A 13,217-nucleotide genomic window follows, 5' to 3' on the forward strand; every position below is an offset into this window, starting at 1 on the left:
TGAATTTGATTTTCTTTTTTTTCTTTTTCTTTTTTTTTTTTTTTTGAGATGGAGTCTTGTTCTGTCACCCAGGCTGGAGTGCAGTGGCGTGATCTCCGCTCACTGCAACGTCCAGCTCCCGAGTTTGAGCGATTCTCCTGCCTCAGCCTGTTGAGTAGCTGGGATTACAGGTGCGCACCACCAGGCCCACCTAATTTTTTGTGTTTTTAGTAGAGACGGGGTTTTACAATGTTGGCCAGGCTGGTTTCGAACTCCTGACCTCAAGTGATCTGCCTGCCTCAGCCTCCCAAAGTGCTAAGATTACAGGTGTGAGAATGAGATTTTTATTTTGCCTCAAATAATACATATTAAAGCTCTTTAAACATAGAAATATACTACTACAAAAGGAAAAATTTTATAATTACTAGATTTCTGTTCTAACAAACCACCCCCTAGAAACGTCATCAAATTGACTTTTAAAAATGTAGACGTAATTTCAGACTTAGAGAAAAGTTGCAAATAACAGAAGAATCTGTGGATACCCTTTCCTTAGATTCCCCAACAAAACCTTGACGCTTTGGAAGATTATTATTCAGGTAGTGTCTTGTAGTATGCCTCTTGGTTTGGATTTGTCCGATGTTTTCTTTTGATTAAGCAGAGGTTATGGATTTTGGGAAAGACCCACAGAGGTGGTATCCTTTACCCTTGTGTCATGTGAGCAGGCACAAGACATCAACATGATTGGTTATTGGTGAGGTTAACCTCGATCACTTCAGGTTAAAGTGATATCTGTCAGGTTTCTCCTCTAGAAAGTGACTGTTTTTCCTTTTCTGTACTGTTTGTTAGAAACAAATCACTAAGTGCAGCCCACATTCAAGGGATTGGGAATTAAGCTCCACTTCCTGGAGAGAGGAGAATCACGAATTTATGGGCATACCTTAAAACTACCACAGTAATTAGTCAGTACTTTTGGGAAGATAGCTTTGTGCTTATACAAATAACCTGTTTCTCCTTAAAGTTTGGCTCTCTGAATTTAGCATTCATCAATGCATGTTTCACACAGCAATCATTCAGTCTATGACATTGAGTCCATGATAGTTTCTTGATCTTTACTGTAATGTTCTAATCATGATTTTGTTTCCTTATTCCTCCTACATTTATTAATTGGAATTCTTCTGTAAGGAAGATTTGTCTCTTCTCCGCCATTTATTTATTTATTATTCAGTCATCTGTTGACAACAGTATGGATTCACAGATACTTTTTAATTTACTTTCTAATCCGGCATTTTCGTTATTTCTTTTGTTGCTCAGATTGTTCCAGCTTTGGCCGTTGGGAGTTATTTCATGTTGGCTCTTGTATCCTTTGGAAATGCCGTCCCCCCGCTTTTTTTCACCCCCACTTCCGTATTTTCTGGTATTCTGGCATTACCAGAGGCTACAGACTCATCTTCTGTTTCCCCTGCCCCAGCGTTGGAATCAGCCATTTCTCTAAAGAGCCCTAGTTCTTTTTATTGGAAAATGGTATTTTAAAAGCAAGAGCTGGGTACTGAGTGTGTATGTTGTTGCTGGAGCGTCACTGCTTTTAGCACTTTCAGAGGGCAGAGCTAGAAAACATACACACATGTACCAACCCAGGTGTACACACATCTGTTACTGCATGTCTATTTGTATATTTATTAAGGCAAGCATAAGTTCATTCTGCTATCTCAAACTCTTAATCTAGCCCCTCGGGGTTCATTTCCAGATTCTTGCTTTTGCTTTTTGTTGATGGAGTATGGGCAGTACAGCAGTTAAACCTGGTTTTCATATTTACTTTCTCTGAGTGCTGTAGCTCATTGGTGAGAAGGGGATCTTTTGACTTGACTCGCGTGGACACATTCTAGTAGGAAGATTGTCTGTCCTCATCACTCCTGTGAGTGGTCCTCTAGAGCTCTTTGAAATGGCTACAACATTGCAGATCAAAAACACCTGCTTTTCAGGTGCTTCACTTCTCACCTTTCAGATGGGACATGCCCAGTTGTATCTTCTAAACCTTGTTTCAGATAATTTTAAGAGTTGTCGCTTCAGTAACCGTCTCTAACACAGGGATCAGCAAACCTTTTCTGTGAAGTGCAGTAAATGTTTTAGGCTTTGCGGACCATAAGGTATTTGTTTCAAGTACTCAGCTCTGTCTTTGTCCTGTGAAAGCAGCCATAGATGGCACATGAACGAATGAGTATGGCTATGTCTTACTTAAATTTTATTTACAAAAACAAGGTTTTGTATTTGGCCCGTGGGCCATGGTTTACCATCCGTTGGACCCATTAGGTATATTCTCCTCCTCTTCTTTGTCTCATTCTCACTGCGTTCATAGGCTTGATAAGTTAACATTCGTGCATCAGTAAAAGAATTTGGCTTCTAGAGAAAAAGGGCTGTCAATGGGCATTTGACTCCTAAATACAGTTTGTTTATGGTACTAGTGTGGCCACAAGGCTCTGCCACACAAGCTCTGTCTGTTCCTTCCTGTTATTACTTCTGCTTCCCTTCTCAGGAACCTGAAATCATATGGTAGTTTGTTTGTTTAAGTGATTTTTTTTTTGAGATGGAGTCTAGCTCTGTTGCCCAGTCTGGAGTGTACTGCAACCTCCACCTCCTGGGTTCAAGCAGTTCTCCTGCCTCAGCCTCCCAAGTAGCTGGGGCTACAGGTGCGCACCACCACGCCTGGTGCACCACGACGCCTGGCTAAATTTTTTTTTTGTTTTAATAGAGATGGGTTTCACCATGTTGGCTCAGGTGGTCTCAAACTGACTTCAGGTGATCCACCCGCCTCAGCCAAGGTGTTGGGATTACAGATGTGAGCCACCACGCCCGGCCTTTAAGTGAATTTTTATTTGAGTATAACATGCATAACAAGTTTGTATGGATCATAAGTCTTAGAAGTGGATGAATTTTTGTAGCAAGGTTTGAAGAGTCAGTTTTTAGATGAGTTTGCTAAGGTGGCACAGTATGTGATGATTCCATGTAAAGAAGTCATTGTTACAGGGCTGTGTCCTCTATCTGAACTGGCATGGTTAGTTTAGTTGTTTAAATTGAGGGCCTGCTTACAATTCGTATCTAAGATTTACTGGAGAGGAGAAAGGGTTGAGTATTCAGTGGCCCAGAATCTGATATGGGAATTGGTAAGGTTTATGTTCAAGGAGCCAGAGAAGATTTAAATTTTATGTATTTGAATTACTCAGTGCGTCTATATATATATATATTTGGTCATCTTAAATTTTTTTTCTCATTAGAATTCAGTTAAGGCCAATATTTGAACTTTAATAAGTTTTGGTACTTGCTACACTGCAGTACATTTAATTGTATGTAATTATAGGGAAGGACTACGGGAATTGAAGTCAGAACACTTGGGTATAAGTGCCAAGTCCACTACTTCTTTTTAAGATCTTAGGAAAGTGATTTAACCTCTTTGGGTGCAAATCCTTTATCTGTGTATTAAGGAAACCATCTGCCTTCCTCACCTTACAGGTTGTTGAAAGAATCAGACAGGACAGATGCCCTATTTATAGCTCTTTAATGCATATGTAGGCAAGCAGTGGCAGTTCTGTGACTTTTCTCTAACTTACATATCATTTACCCAAACAGCCCTTATCTTCCAGCCAGCTTGGCTGCTTAGCCGTATTGAATTACTAGTTTCTCTTATCTAGAACAACTTCTGCCCAACTCATGGTGGACAGAACCAAGTGTCATGAAGTGATTTTATTCATTCTTGCATTCAGCACTCTTTTCACAGGCACCTACCCTGTGCCAGACACTGTTCTAGGCACTAACATTTCAGCGGTGAATAAAGTCGGTCCATCTTCTACCCTCATGGAGCATATAATCCTGAGGGTAATGCAGCCATTAATTTAAAAATATATAAATATAATTGTAGCTATGATGAGTGCTGGAAATACAATGCTTTGATATGTGAATGTAAACTAGATAGGAAGATTTTTTTAAAGAGGCATTCCCTAGACAGTGGTTGGACTAAGGTAGAAGGAAAGAATATTCCATGAAATGGGAAGAAGCATGGTCCCATGAGGGATTAATAGGCCGCCACTGTGGGCAGAGCAGTGAGGGTGAGTAAGACTGGTAGCTGGCTGGGTATGCAGGGCTCCCAGCCATGAGAGGGAGGCTTGTCTTCAAAGTGGAAGTTAACTCAAGCTGTTGGCACTGTGAATTTGACATGAGCAGATTTTAGGTAAATGTTAAGGGGCAGTTACTAAAACTAGCCTTGTACATTTTTAAGAACTTCGAATAAAAGTTATTGCAACTCAAATTTGTTATAACCTATTTGTTAAAGAGAGGATTGTTTTGAGACTATAGTTTCATTCTTCATGAATTGGTAGGAGTTTGGAGTTTGTCAGCAAACATTCTATCGGGCTAAAGGTTTTTATAATGAAAGAAATAGGCAAAGTGGATCAGTACACTCACTTTTCTACCATTGACCCTGGAGACAGATGGCTTAAAATGTTCTGCATCTAGTTGACTTTTACATCTTGAAATTAAGGTTTAATGATGACCAAGCTTTAAATAAATTGTAGAAAAGTATTCTTTCAAAAGTACATTATAACTTTTATATTGGTTTCTTATATTTATTTCTTTTAATCTTTTATTTTAACTCAAACTATGTTTTAAGGTTTTGTTGCCTACTAAGTTATAATCTGAGTGCAGAAGGAAACTTGATTTGGCTTTATGGAATACATATTACATTCAGTGAAGCTGAGCTCTGTTTCTCATTCCTTACAAAAGGAATCAAAGGCATTGGTTTGAGAGATCAAGTCATGTGTTAATAAAACACAAATATTCCATCAAGTAATACTCTGAAGGAGCAGGTGTAGTTTATTTCTTCTCCAGAAAGTCTTCCAGCAGATAAATAATGAGAGGTAGTATGGCATAGGAAAAAAGTACACTGAAGTCAGCCTTTCTAGTTCAACTAGCTCAGACCCCTGAGCTATTTTTGCCTCAGTTTTACGCCTTGGAGAACAATGCCTTGTCATTACTGTTCGCTTTATGACCATACAGTGCCTGGCACCTGGTGGGCAATCGGTGAATGTTTTCACTGTCCTCATCCTTGCCCTCATGAAACACTCCTTCTAGGTCCCACAAAGACCGTTGGTATTTTATGACAAAGTACCTTACAAATATTTTTCTTTTTTTAAAGGAGAAATTGTCGTAAATGAAGTCAATTTTGTGAGAAAATGCATTGCAACAGACACAAGCCAGTACGATTTGTGGGGAAAGCTGATATGCAGTAACTTCAAAATCTCCTTTATTACAGATGACCCAATGCCATTACAGGTGTGTTTTATTAGTACACTGTTTCATTCTGTCAGGCTTTCAACTCTAAGTGGTACATATTATTATATAAAACATAGGTATGGAAAAGTTATAGTAAAAGTATTAGGTAATGCAATGTTTGGGATAAATTATATTAAGATTTAAAGTAAAGTTTAAGAAGAATGTTGGAACTTGCTAGAGGAGTATTAGTGAGAGGATTGTAAGTCACCTTGCTTTATTTATCCTCTGTGATCGTTCGTTATATGTCCTTTTCATTAAGGAAGTTATTCCCTCTGTTGCAGATCTTTTAACCTGCTTATAAAAATGACATAAAGAGAAAAGGTTGTTTGCTAAATGATTTTATAAATGCCACACATTTTAGTGATTTCATAGGTTTTTTTGTTGTTGGGTTTTTGATTTTTTTGTTTTGAGCCTGGATCTCGCTCTGTCTCCCAGGCTGGAGTGCAGTGGCATGATGTCGGCTCACTGCAACCTCTGTCTGCTTCCTGGGCTCAAGCTATCCTGCCACCTCAGCCTCCTGAGTAGCTGGGACTACAGGTGCATGCCACCACTCCTGGCTAACTGTTGTATTTTTTTGTAGAGATGGGGTTTTGTTATGATGCCCAGACTGGTCTTGAACTTCTGAGCCCAAGCAATCTGCCTGCCTCCCCCTCCCAAAGTGCCAGAGTACAGGCCACTGCACCCAACTACCTTTTTTTTTTTTTTTAAACTAATTAGAGTTCTTTTCCTAAAAAGTTAAATTCTAATTTCTAGGAAGAGTGAAGAATAGTATCGATTTAAAAATTTTCAGTAGCCCTCTTGCTATTTTATGTTCTTACTGGAAAGTAATAGTTCCATGTAATTTTGGTTTTTAGAAGTTCAGGCATTCATTTGATTAACTTAAAAACCCTGGACTTTTCTGTCAGCCATTTTGTATTTTGTTTTATAAAGTATTATACACACTTACTCCTAGATCTTTCTTTATAGTAATTGTTCTTTAATGAAATATTGGCATATGAACTGTAAACTTTTAAATTTAAGGATCTAATAGTTTAGTGTAAGTATATTTCATGTAGTCACTCACTAATTTACCATAATTATTATACTGTACAAATATTTATTGTACTGTATATTTGTGTGTTCATTACAGTCTTATGTAGGTATATTTAGACTAAATTTAAGACACCTAAAGATACCCACTGTGTAGGGACAGTAGCTTATTTGGATGTAGGCTTGTGTGTTTCTCTTTGTTTTTAGCTTCATAATGATCATTGGCCCCAGACTTCACTGTAAATGAGAAGCAGATACCTGGAACAGCTTAAATCCAGTACCACTATTAGGAAAAAGTAAACCAGTGCCCTACTGACAGCAGATTGATAGTGTTAACTACGTCCTTAGTTTGAACATGCAAAACATTTTCTAAAGGTTTTTATTTCTAGTAGACTTTGTGCTTTAAAAAGATAGTTATTTTGCGCTTTAAAATCTTCATTGTGAAAATCAAACATGATTTTACCCACTTAAAATCTGATGACCTAAGAGCCCTTTTTTCTTTAATATGTTGTGGCCAGCTTATCCAGATCTAGACATGCAAATGCTTGCCGGTAAGGTGATTGATGATATTCCCTATCTTAGGTATTATAATAAGATTGTTGTGTACATTTTAACCTAATTTCTATCTGTCAACATTGGAATGGCCCTAGCTACCTAGACAAAAGCTTTTTGTGCTTTTTAGAGATAACTGTCACAGTTTATCATCACAGTTTAAGGCTTATACTACCATTGTGAGATTATTGGGAAAAGAATTAATATGAACATAATTTTTTATTCCAGAAATTCCATTACAGAAACCTTCTTCTTGGTGAACATGATGTCCCTTTAACATGTATTGAGCAAATTGTCACAGGTACGTAGTATTCCGTACATACTCTAAAAGTCAATTCCACTCTGGAAGTATTATTTGAAAAGTCATACCTCTCAAAATACTTGGATTGGCGTTTTATTTCTGTAAGTTTACTTTTGCCGTTTTTTTGAGTCCCGGGAACATAAAGAGGGATATGTCAATAAATTATTTTAAAAGGAAGATATAAAATGTATAACTTTTCATAGTTTCTAGGTTTCTTTGTCCTCTTTTTAATTAAAAGTAATCATTAAATGTATCTAGATGGTGGTTTTATGCAAATAATCATTTAAAATATCTTCCAAAGCAAAGTTAAAACCAACCCCCAAGTTCTAGGAATTACAAGTATGAAACATTCTAGACAAGCAGAGCTCAAATGTTGGGTGACCTTCCAATTATTTTCACTAAGAATTTGTATTAAAGGGTGAGTAACAAATAACTGCTACGCATTTTATTTTCTCTATTTTTTTTTCTTTTTTAGTAAATGACCACAAGAGGAAGCAGAAAGTCCTAGGCCCCAACCAGAAACTGAAATTTAATCCAACAGAGTTAATTATTTATTGTAAAGATTTCAGAATTGTCAGATTTCGCTTTGATGAATCAGGTCCCGAAAGTGCTAAAAAGGTAATACTGTTAAGGTTTATCAAGTTCTGGATTCTGTACTGTGTTTACTGATTTCAGTTCTGTATGGCAGTTTTCATTTCTCAATTGCTCAGATGTTTTTTAGGGGAAGTTATCAGACATCTTCTTAAGTAAAGTCAAAGCCAAGAATATTAATAGAACTATTTTCTTGGATTGGTTTATGGCTGTTTTAAAGTGTTCTATATAATTTTTTATCAGCTTCTCAAATATTAAAGACTCTCAGGTGGAAATTAGCATTTTTTTACATAAAGATGATTACTTGTCAGTTTCTTGGTTAAAAGGTTGAAAAGTTGGTGATATACTGTAATTAAGGTTTGGTTAGGCTTTTAATTCAGTACTGCAGAACTTTACCAACAAACTGTAAGCTAGACTTATGTTACACAAGATTTAGGTAAATATATAGTTACGGGAAAGGCCTAGTAATGATTAGTGGTTTAAAGAAATATTATGAATTGAGTGACACTCAACAGGGGCAACACAAAGCTAGTAACTTTTTAACTGCCTTATTTTTCCACAGCCTTCCAGATAATGACTTATTACCCTACTTGTAAGAGTCAAGGGCATGTTTTCCATGTTTTGCTTTGCCAGAGGAGTGAAGCTGGTAGACCTAATATGCCCCCCGTTCCAGTCTGTGCTGCAGCAAATGCAGAGTCACAGACTTTCCAGTAGGAAGCTTGCGCGTGTGTATGGGAATAGGGCAACAGTATCTTAGTATAATAGGACGTGGCTTTCTCTCAGAATGGAGGCAGTCTTTGCACCACCAAGCAATGAGTGCCTTTGTTTTCCATGGTTAGTCAACTGACTGCAGTAAATCTTCTGTTGATACCAAAACAAGGCTGGCAAAAATACTGTAAGGCAGCTGTCTTCATATACTTTGGTGAAGAGGTGGTAGATTTGTTTTTAGATTGAGAACCAACAGTTTCTTCACAGGAAGGCAAGCAGGAGATGAATATATGAAAATAGATCTGAAAATATGTGACTGTCTAGCAGAGTAGAGTGGTTGTAGGCTCCTCTATGGGTAAAAGTTTTCAAATAGTCTGTATAACCATCTCTCAGCAAGCTGCATTATTGAAAATTCAACTAGATAACTCTTAAAGCCTCTTTCACCTGTTCGATTGTGCTGTTTGTGATTTTGGCATTTTACTAATTTAAAGTGCCTATTATATAGAAGGACTTTAGAATTCATGATGTATTAGACTGTACATAAAATATTTCAGACAGGTTAATTCCTCAAGCTTATTTATATTTGTAATTTAATTGATCAAAGCATCAAAGACCTGCTTATGAAAACCTTAAGATGTGTAGCATCTCAAGATTAGGGACATCACAGAACTTGCTAGATTGAGTTACGACAGCATATTCCTAAGGAAGAAATTGATGCAATTGACCGGATCTCTTTCGGAAAGTTAAATTCTCCCTCTTTTACTGTATTTTTCAGTTGACACTATTTTAATGAGTGGAAATAATAATTATTTGGCCTAGTTCTTGAACCATCTGTAGTACTTGTTGGTCATTTTTCATGTTGAGGCAGTGTGCTAAATTTTGCAGATAGAAAGAAGGGTAAGATGCAGTTTCTTGCCCTAGAGAACTTAAATCTAGTGAAGAAGATAAAGCATGAACAAATGAAAAGTAATGGTACAAAGTGGCAGCATAAAATCAACTACACAAATAGTTGATTTCCAGATGAACAGAGCATAATAAGTGCTGTGGAAATTCAGAATATCCCCTATGTGTTGTGCTGCTGGTTCATGAAGAGGGCCTTACTAAACCGTCTGCACAAAACAAGCCAGTCCCTCATATGCCCTTTCCTAAGACCAAGTTTCAGACAAAAATCTTTTTCCCAGTATCCTAAAATATAAAAAGCATGTGAGTCTCTGTCTTTTGTATAGCCACGGGGGTTGCAGGGCAGGGGAGGGTGCAGGAAAAAAAAATAGATGCAATGAGAATATAAATAGTTTTTTTGGGATTTACGCATTTCAAACAGGGTTAAGTTGTATGTGGCTACCAAAGCTTGACGGCTTTGTGAGTTAAAAACAAAAATTATGGCATATTCTTTTATTTCAAGTGAAAAGTTTTCATCTAAAATTCGGTAGCAGTTAGGAAATTATGGCTCATTTTTACCTCCTGGAAGCTTGGAATACTGTTTTCTCTGGAAAATGCTTTGCTATTTTATCAGTTGCTTTAAAATGATGAAATGCATGTTTGGAGTTCTCTGGTGGGTAAACCGTTGATTCATTTTGAAATACCTAAGCCATTTATGTTTTTGTTTTGAAAAATGAAATTCAAAAATACTAAATTGGTTCACATTTTGTTAAATGTTCTGAACCCTTCTGGTTGTCTTGTTGGTGTTGTTTCAATTGTATTATGACAAAATTAGATTGCTTTGGGCACTTGTACTCATTAATATTCATCCTCATTATCCTTGAGCTGTCACAGGAAAATAGTGATATTTGGGAAAGGTCTGTATAAAGAAAGAAGGAATCTGATGGTGCAGAATTGGACATCTAACCTCACAGCAACTTAGAACCACCATTTTCTTTTGCAGAACCTTTGCTCAAAACCGAAGGGCAAAATAATAAAGGTTCTTTTTAATGATTTATCTATATATCTGTCTGTGTAGATAAAGATAAATATATAGATACACATGAGTGACAAGTGAAATACATGCCTTTTGTCTCCACTTTGTTCTATGATTAGTTGGTTGTGAATCACTTCTTCAGGAATACTTTATAGAAGTGAATTCCATTCATCTGATTAAAGAACAAGTTGGCCTTTTTATGAACTGTCATTTTTGACTTGAATCTGGTACTGTTTTTTGGTGGCTTTCAGGCCACAGAAATAAACCACTTTTGTTTGCAAATGAGATAGAACTTAATGAGGTTTGAGTGTTTCCTGGATTTGAGCTTCTTCAGTACTGCACCCCAGGTGATCTTAGGAAAGAAACCATCCACTGTGGGTACTTCTGGCTTCTGTCCAGAGAAGATTATCAGCTTTGGTCCAAAAATTGATTTAAAAGTAGTTTACTTCTTTTTCTCCAATAAAATATTTGCCGTAATTTAATGTCTTTAATATCAACATTTTCTTCATTTCCTATGGTAGCCAGGACAAATGAAGTATTTCAGATCTTTCAAAAACTCTTAGGATGAAAGGTAGGAATTTGGACTTAGGTTTTTAAAATAGTGTGTATGTAAAAGTGCAAAGAATGGGGCCCTGGCTTTCTCTTCTCAGAGTGTTCCACAGTAGCAACATGAAGACAATCCAGGTACACAAGTTTGTATGTGCCTTAGTCTGTGTGTCCAAAGAGGCCCCTTACTTAGGTCATATGAACATAAGTTATACACTTGAAATTCACTACTGAAAAACAATGTATTTAGTTCGAGTTCTGCCACCCCAAAAAAATCAACGAGTAATTCAACTGACTTGCAGTTTTACAATATTTTTATAGACTTCTTTCAATGTAGATGCTTTTGGACATACTCATTTGTTTCCTAACCTAATGTGATATTGTGCTATTTTTAAGGGGCTTTTAAAAAATACGCTGTGTTGGGTTTTGCCTTGAAAATAGGCTTTATTTCTTTTTTGCCTCATGGCCACAAAAAAAGGATGTCCATGATCAATGATCTGTGAATTTCTTTTCTGTAAACAAAAAGAGCATGTAACTGCTTTCTAATTGTTTTGGAGAATGTGATAGACATTAGTATTATTATTATTGGCTTGGAGCATTTTCCTTAATATGTTGGTAACTACTTTTGTCAGTGAATATTAGTGTAGCCACTGTTCGACACAGAGCACCATCAGAAAGCTACTGAAGTGGTGCTGCAAAGTGCAGACATCTTCAGATCTTTACTCAAGTCTGTGCAGAGAGGTCTTTCTTGGTCTCCTTCTCTACTTTTTAGCCTGTCTCCCTCTTCTCACTGTAACACTTCATATTCCCCTTCCCTGCTGTATTATTTTTCTCTTTTAGCATTCATAGTTATCTAACTTTCTGTATTTTTTCTCTTTATCTTGTTTAGTGTCTGTCTTCCCACTAGAATGTAAGCTTCATGAGGACAGGGATTAGTGTCTGTTTTGTTCACTGCATCTCTAGGGCTTACAACATTGTAGGTACTCAGTAAATATTTGTTAAATCAATGTGAAATGTGTCATTTATCCTTAAGGAATTAACCTTCATGGTAGAAGTATAACAACCACCTATATCCTACTTTTCATCCACATCATAACTATTATGTGAATACCTTGGAAGTAAAGCAAAATAAGCACAATTAACTAAAGAGACACTTTATATTGAAACTGTTGTTATGGGTTTCTGGAATTAATACTCTGAAATTGGCTCCCTCTAGGAAGGCTTGTGAAGAGAGTAGTGTTGAACAGACATGACAGTTTCCAAGAAAGCATAGTTGGCTAAGAGGAGTAGGATTTTCCAAGCAAAGAGTGTGACAGTGGAGATGGCTGGGGCTAAGTCAGACAGAATGTGTTCAAACCTGTTTTTCTCTGACCTGAGATTGCGGAGGGAATATTGGGAAGGTATAGTTACCTGGTGAGGAGAGCCAGTTTTGTGAAGAATCAAGAATGAGGAGATTTAATTTGTTATGCAGATGTCTGGGAACCACAGCAGATTATCAGGAGAGCAAAATTGTTAGTCAAAATTACATCGTTAGAAGGTAATCCTTAAGTTTGTAGATTTCTAGAATGTAAGGAAGCTCTCAGAGGTGCCATAAGGTGAGTATGGCCTAAGGATGTGGCTATGGCAATGTAGCAAAATGGACAACTATGAAAAATGTCTAGAGAAAAGTGCAACATAGTTTATCAACGGTGCCCAAACGAATAGGAAGGATGAGAACTTTTTCAAGCTACAGATTTCAGTAGTTTTGCTGCTAGAAATGCTTTAAGGAAAACTGTTAAAAAGATTAGGAATGGGATTATAGATAATGGGCTCCTAAATTTTGCAAGTGGGACCATCATAGAAAGCTCTCCTATAGGTATTGAGAAATCGAGATACCACGTAAGTTTCAAGAAGCAGGTTTTTTTTTTCTTTTTGGTCAAAACTAATGACAAATTCTGTCCCCTTGTTTGTATATTTTAACTTAGTGAGACAGGAAACATTTATTCTATAGAAGACTTCTAAAATGTAGTTTAAACAAGTTGACACATGCTTACTGGTTAATGAAATGTGCATCAACCCACACCAAACACCACTAATTTGACATGAACTAACAATTGACTTTTCTTACTCACTGTCAAAAGTATATCATTCTGCCTTAACTTACGCTTTACCTTCTAAATAATATTTAATCTTTTAAAGTAGGTTTTTCTGCTATGTTTTCCTTGCATATGTCTTAAATTTCTTCTTTCATCTTTGCTCACTGAAGAGCATTTTCTCCCACATTCTAGTGATACCAGG

The 13,217-nt window shown here is 36.8% G+C and overlaps 1 protein-coding gene across 11 annotated transcripts in view; it reads left to right on the forward strand.

Moving 5' to 3' along the window:
• The window catches only part of MTMR10 (myotubularin related protein 10), a 58,767-nt gene that overhangs the window by 9,628 nt on the left and 35,922 nt on the right, over positions 1 to 13,217 (forward strand). For 9 of the 11 annotated variants that reach the window (XR_008671852.2, XM_055363200.2, XM_004055888.5 and 6 more), the window contains exons 3-5: positions 5,162 to 5,298; positions 7,108 to 7,180; positions 7,656 to 7,798. Coding sequence is in view for 8 of the 11 variants with exons in the window: in XM_055363200.2 (XP_055219175.1) it covers positions 5,162 to 5,298; positions 7,108 to 7,180; positions 7,656 to 7,798 (353 nt within the window). In the remaining 3 variants the exon portion in view is untranslated. The remainder of the gene's footprint in view (positions 1 to 5,161; positions 5,299 to 7,107; positions 7,181 to 7,655; positions 7,799 to 13,217) is intronic. The other 2 variants (XM_055363199.2, XM_063698929.1) reach the window with 1 other exon arrangement.

The sequence above is a fragment of the Gorilla gorilla genome, chromosome 16, assembly GCF_029281585.2.
Source record: "Gorilla gorilla gorilla isolate KB3781 chromosome 16, NHGRI_mGorGor1-v2.1_pri, whole genome shotgun sequence".
Classification (NCBI taxonomy): Eukaryota; Metazoa; Chordata; class Mammalia; order Primates; family Hominidae; genus Gorilla; species Gorilla gorilla.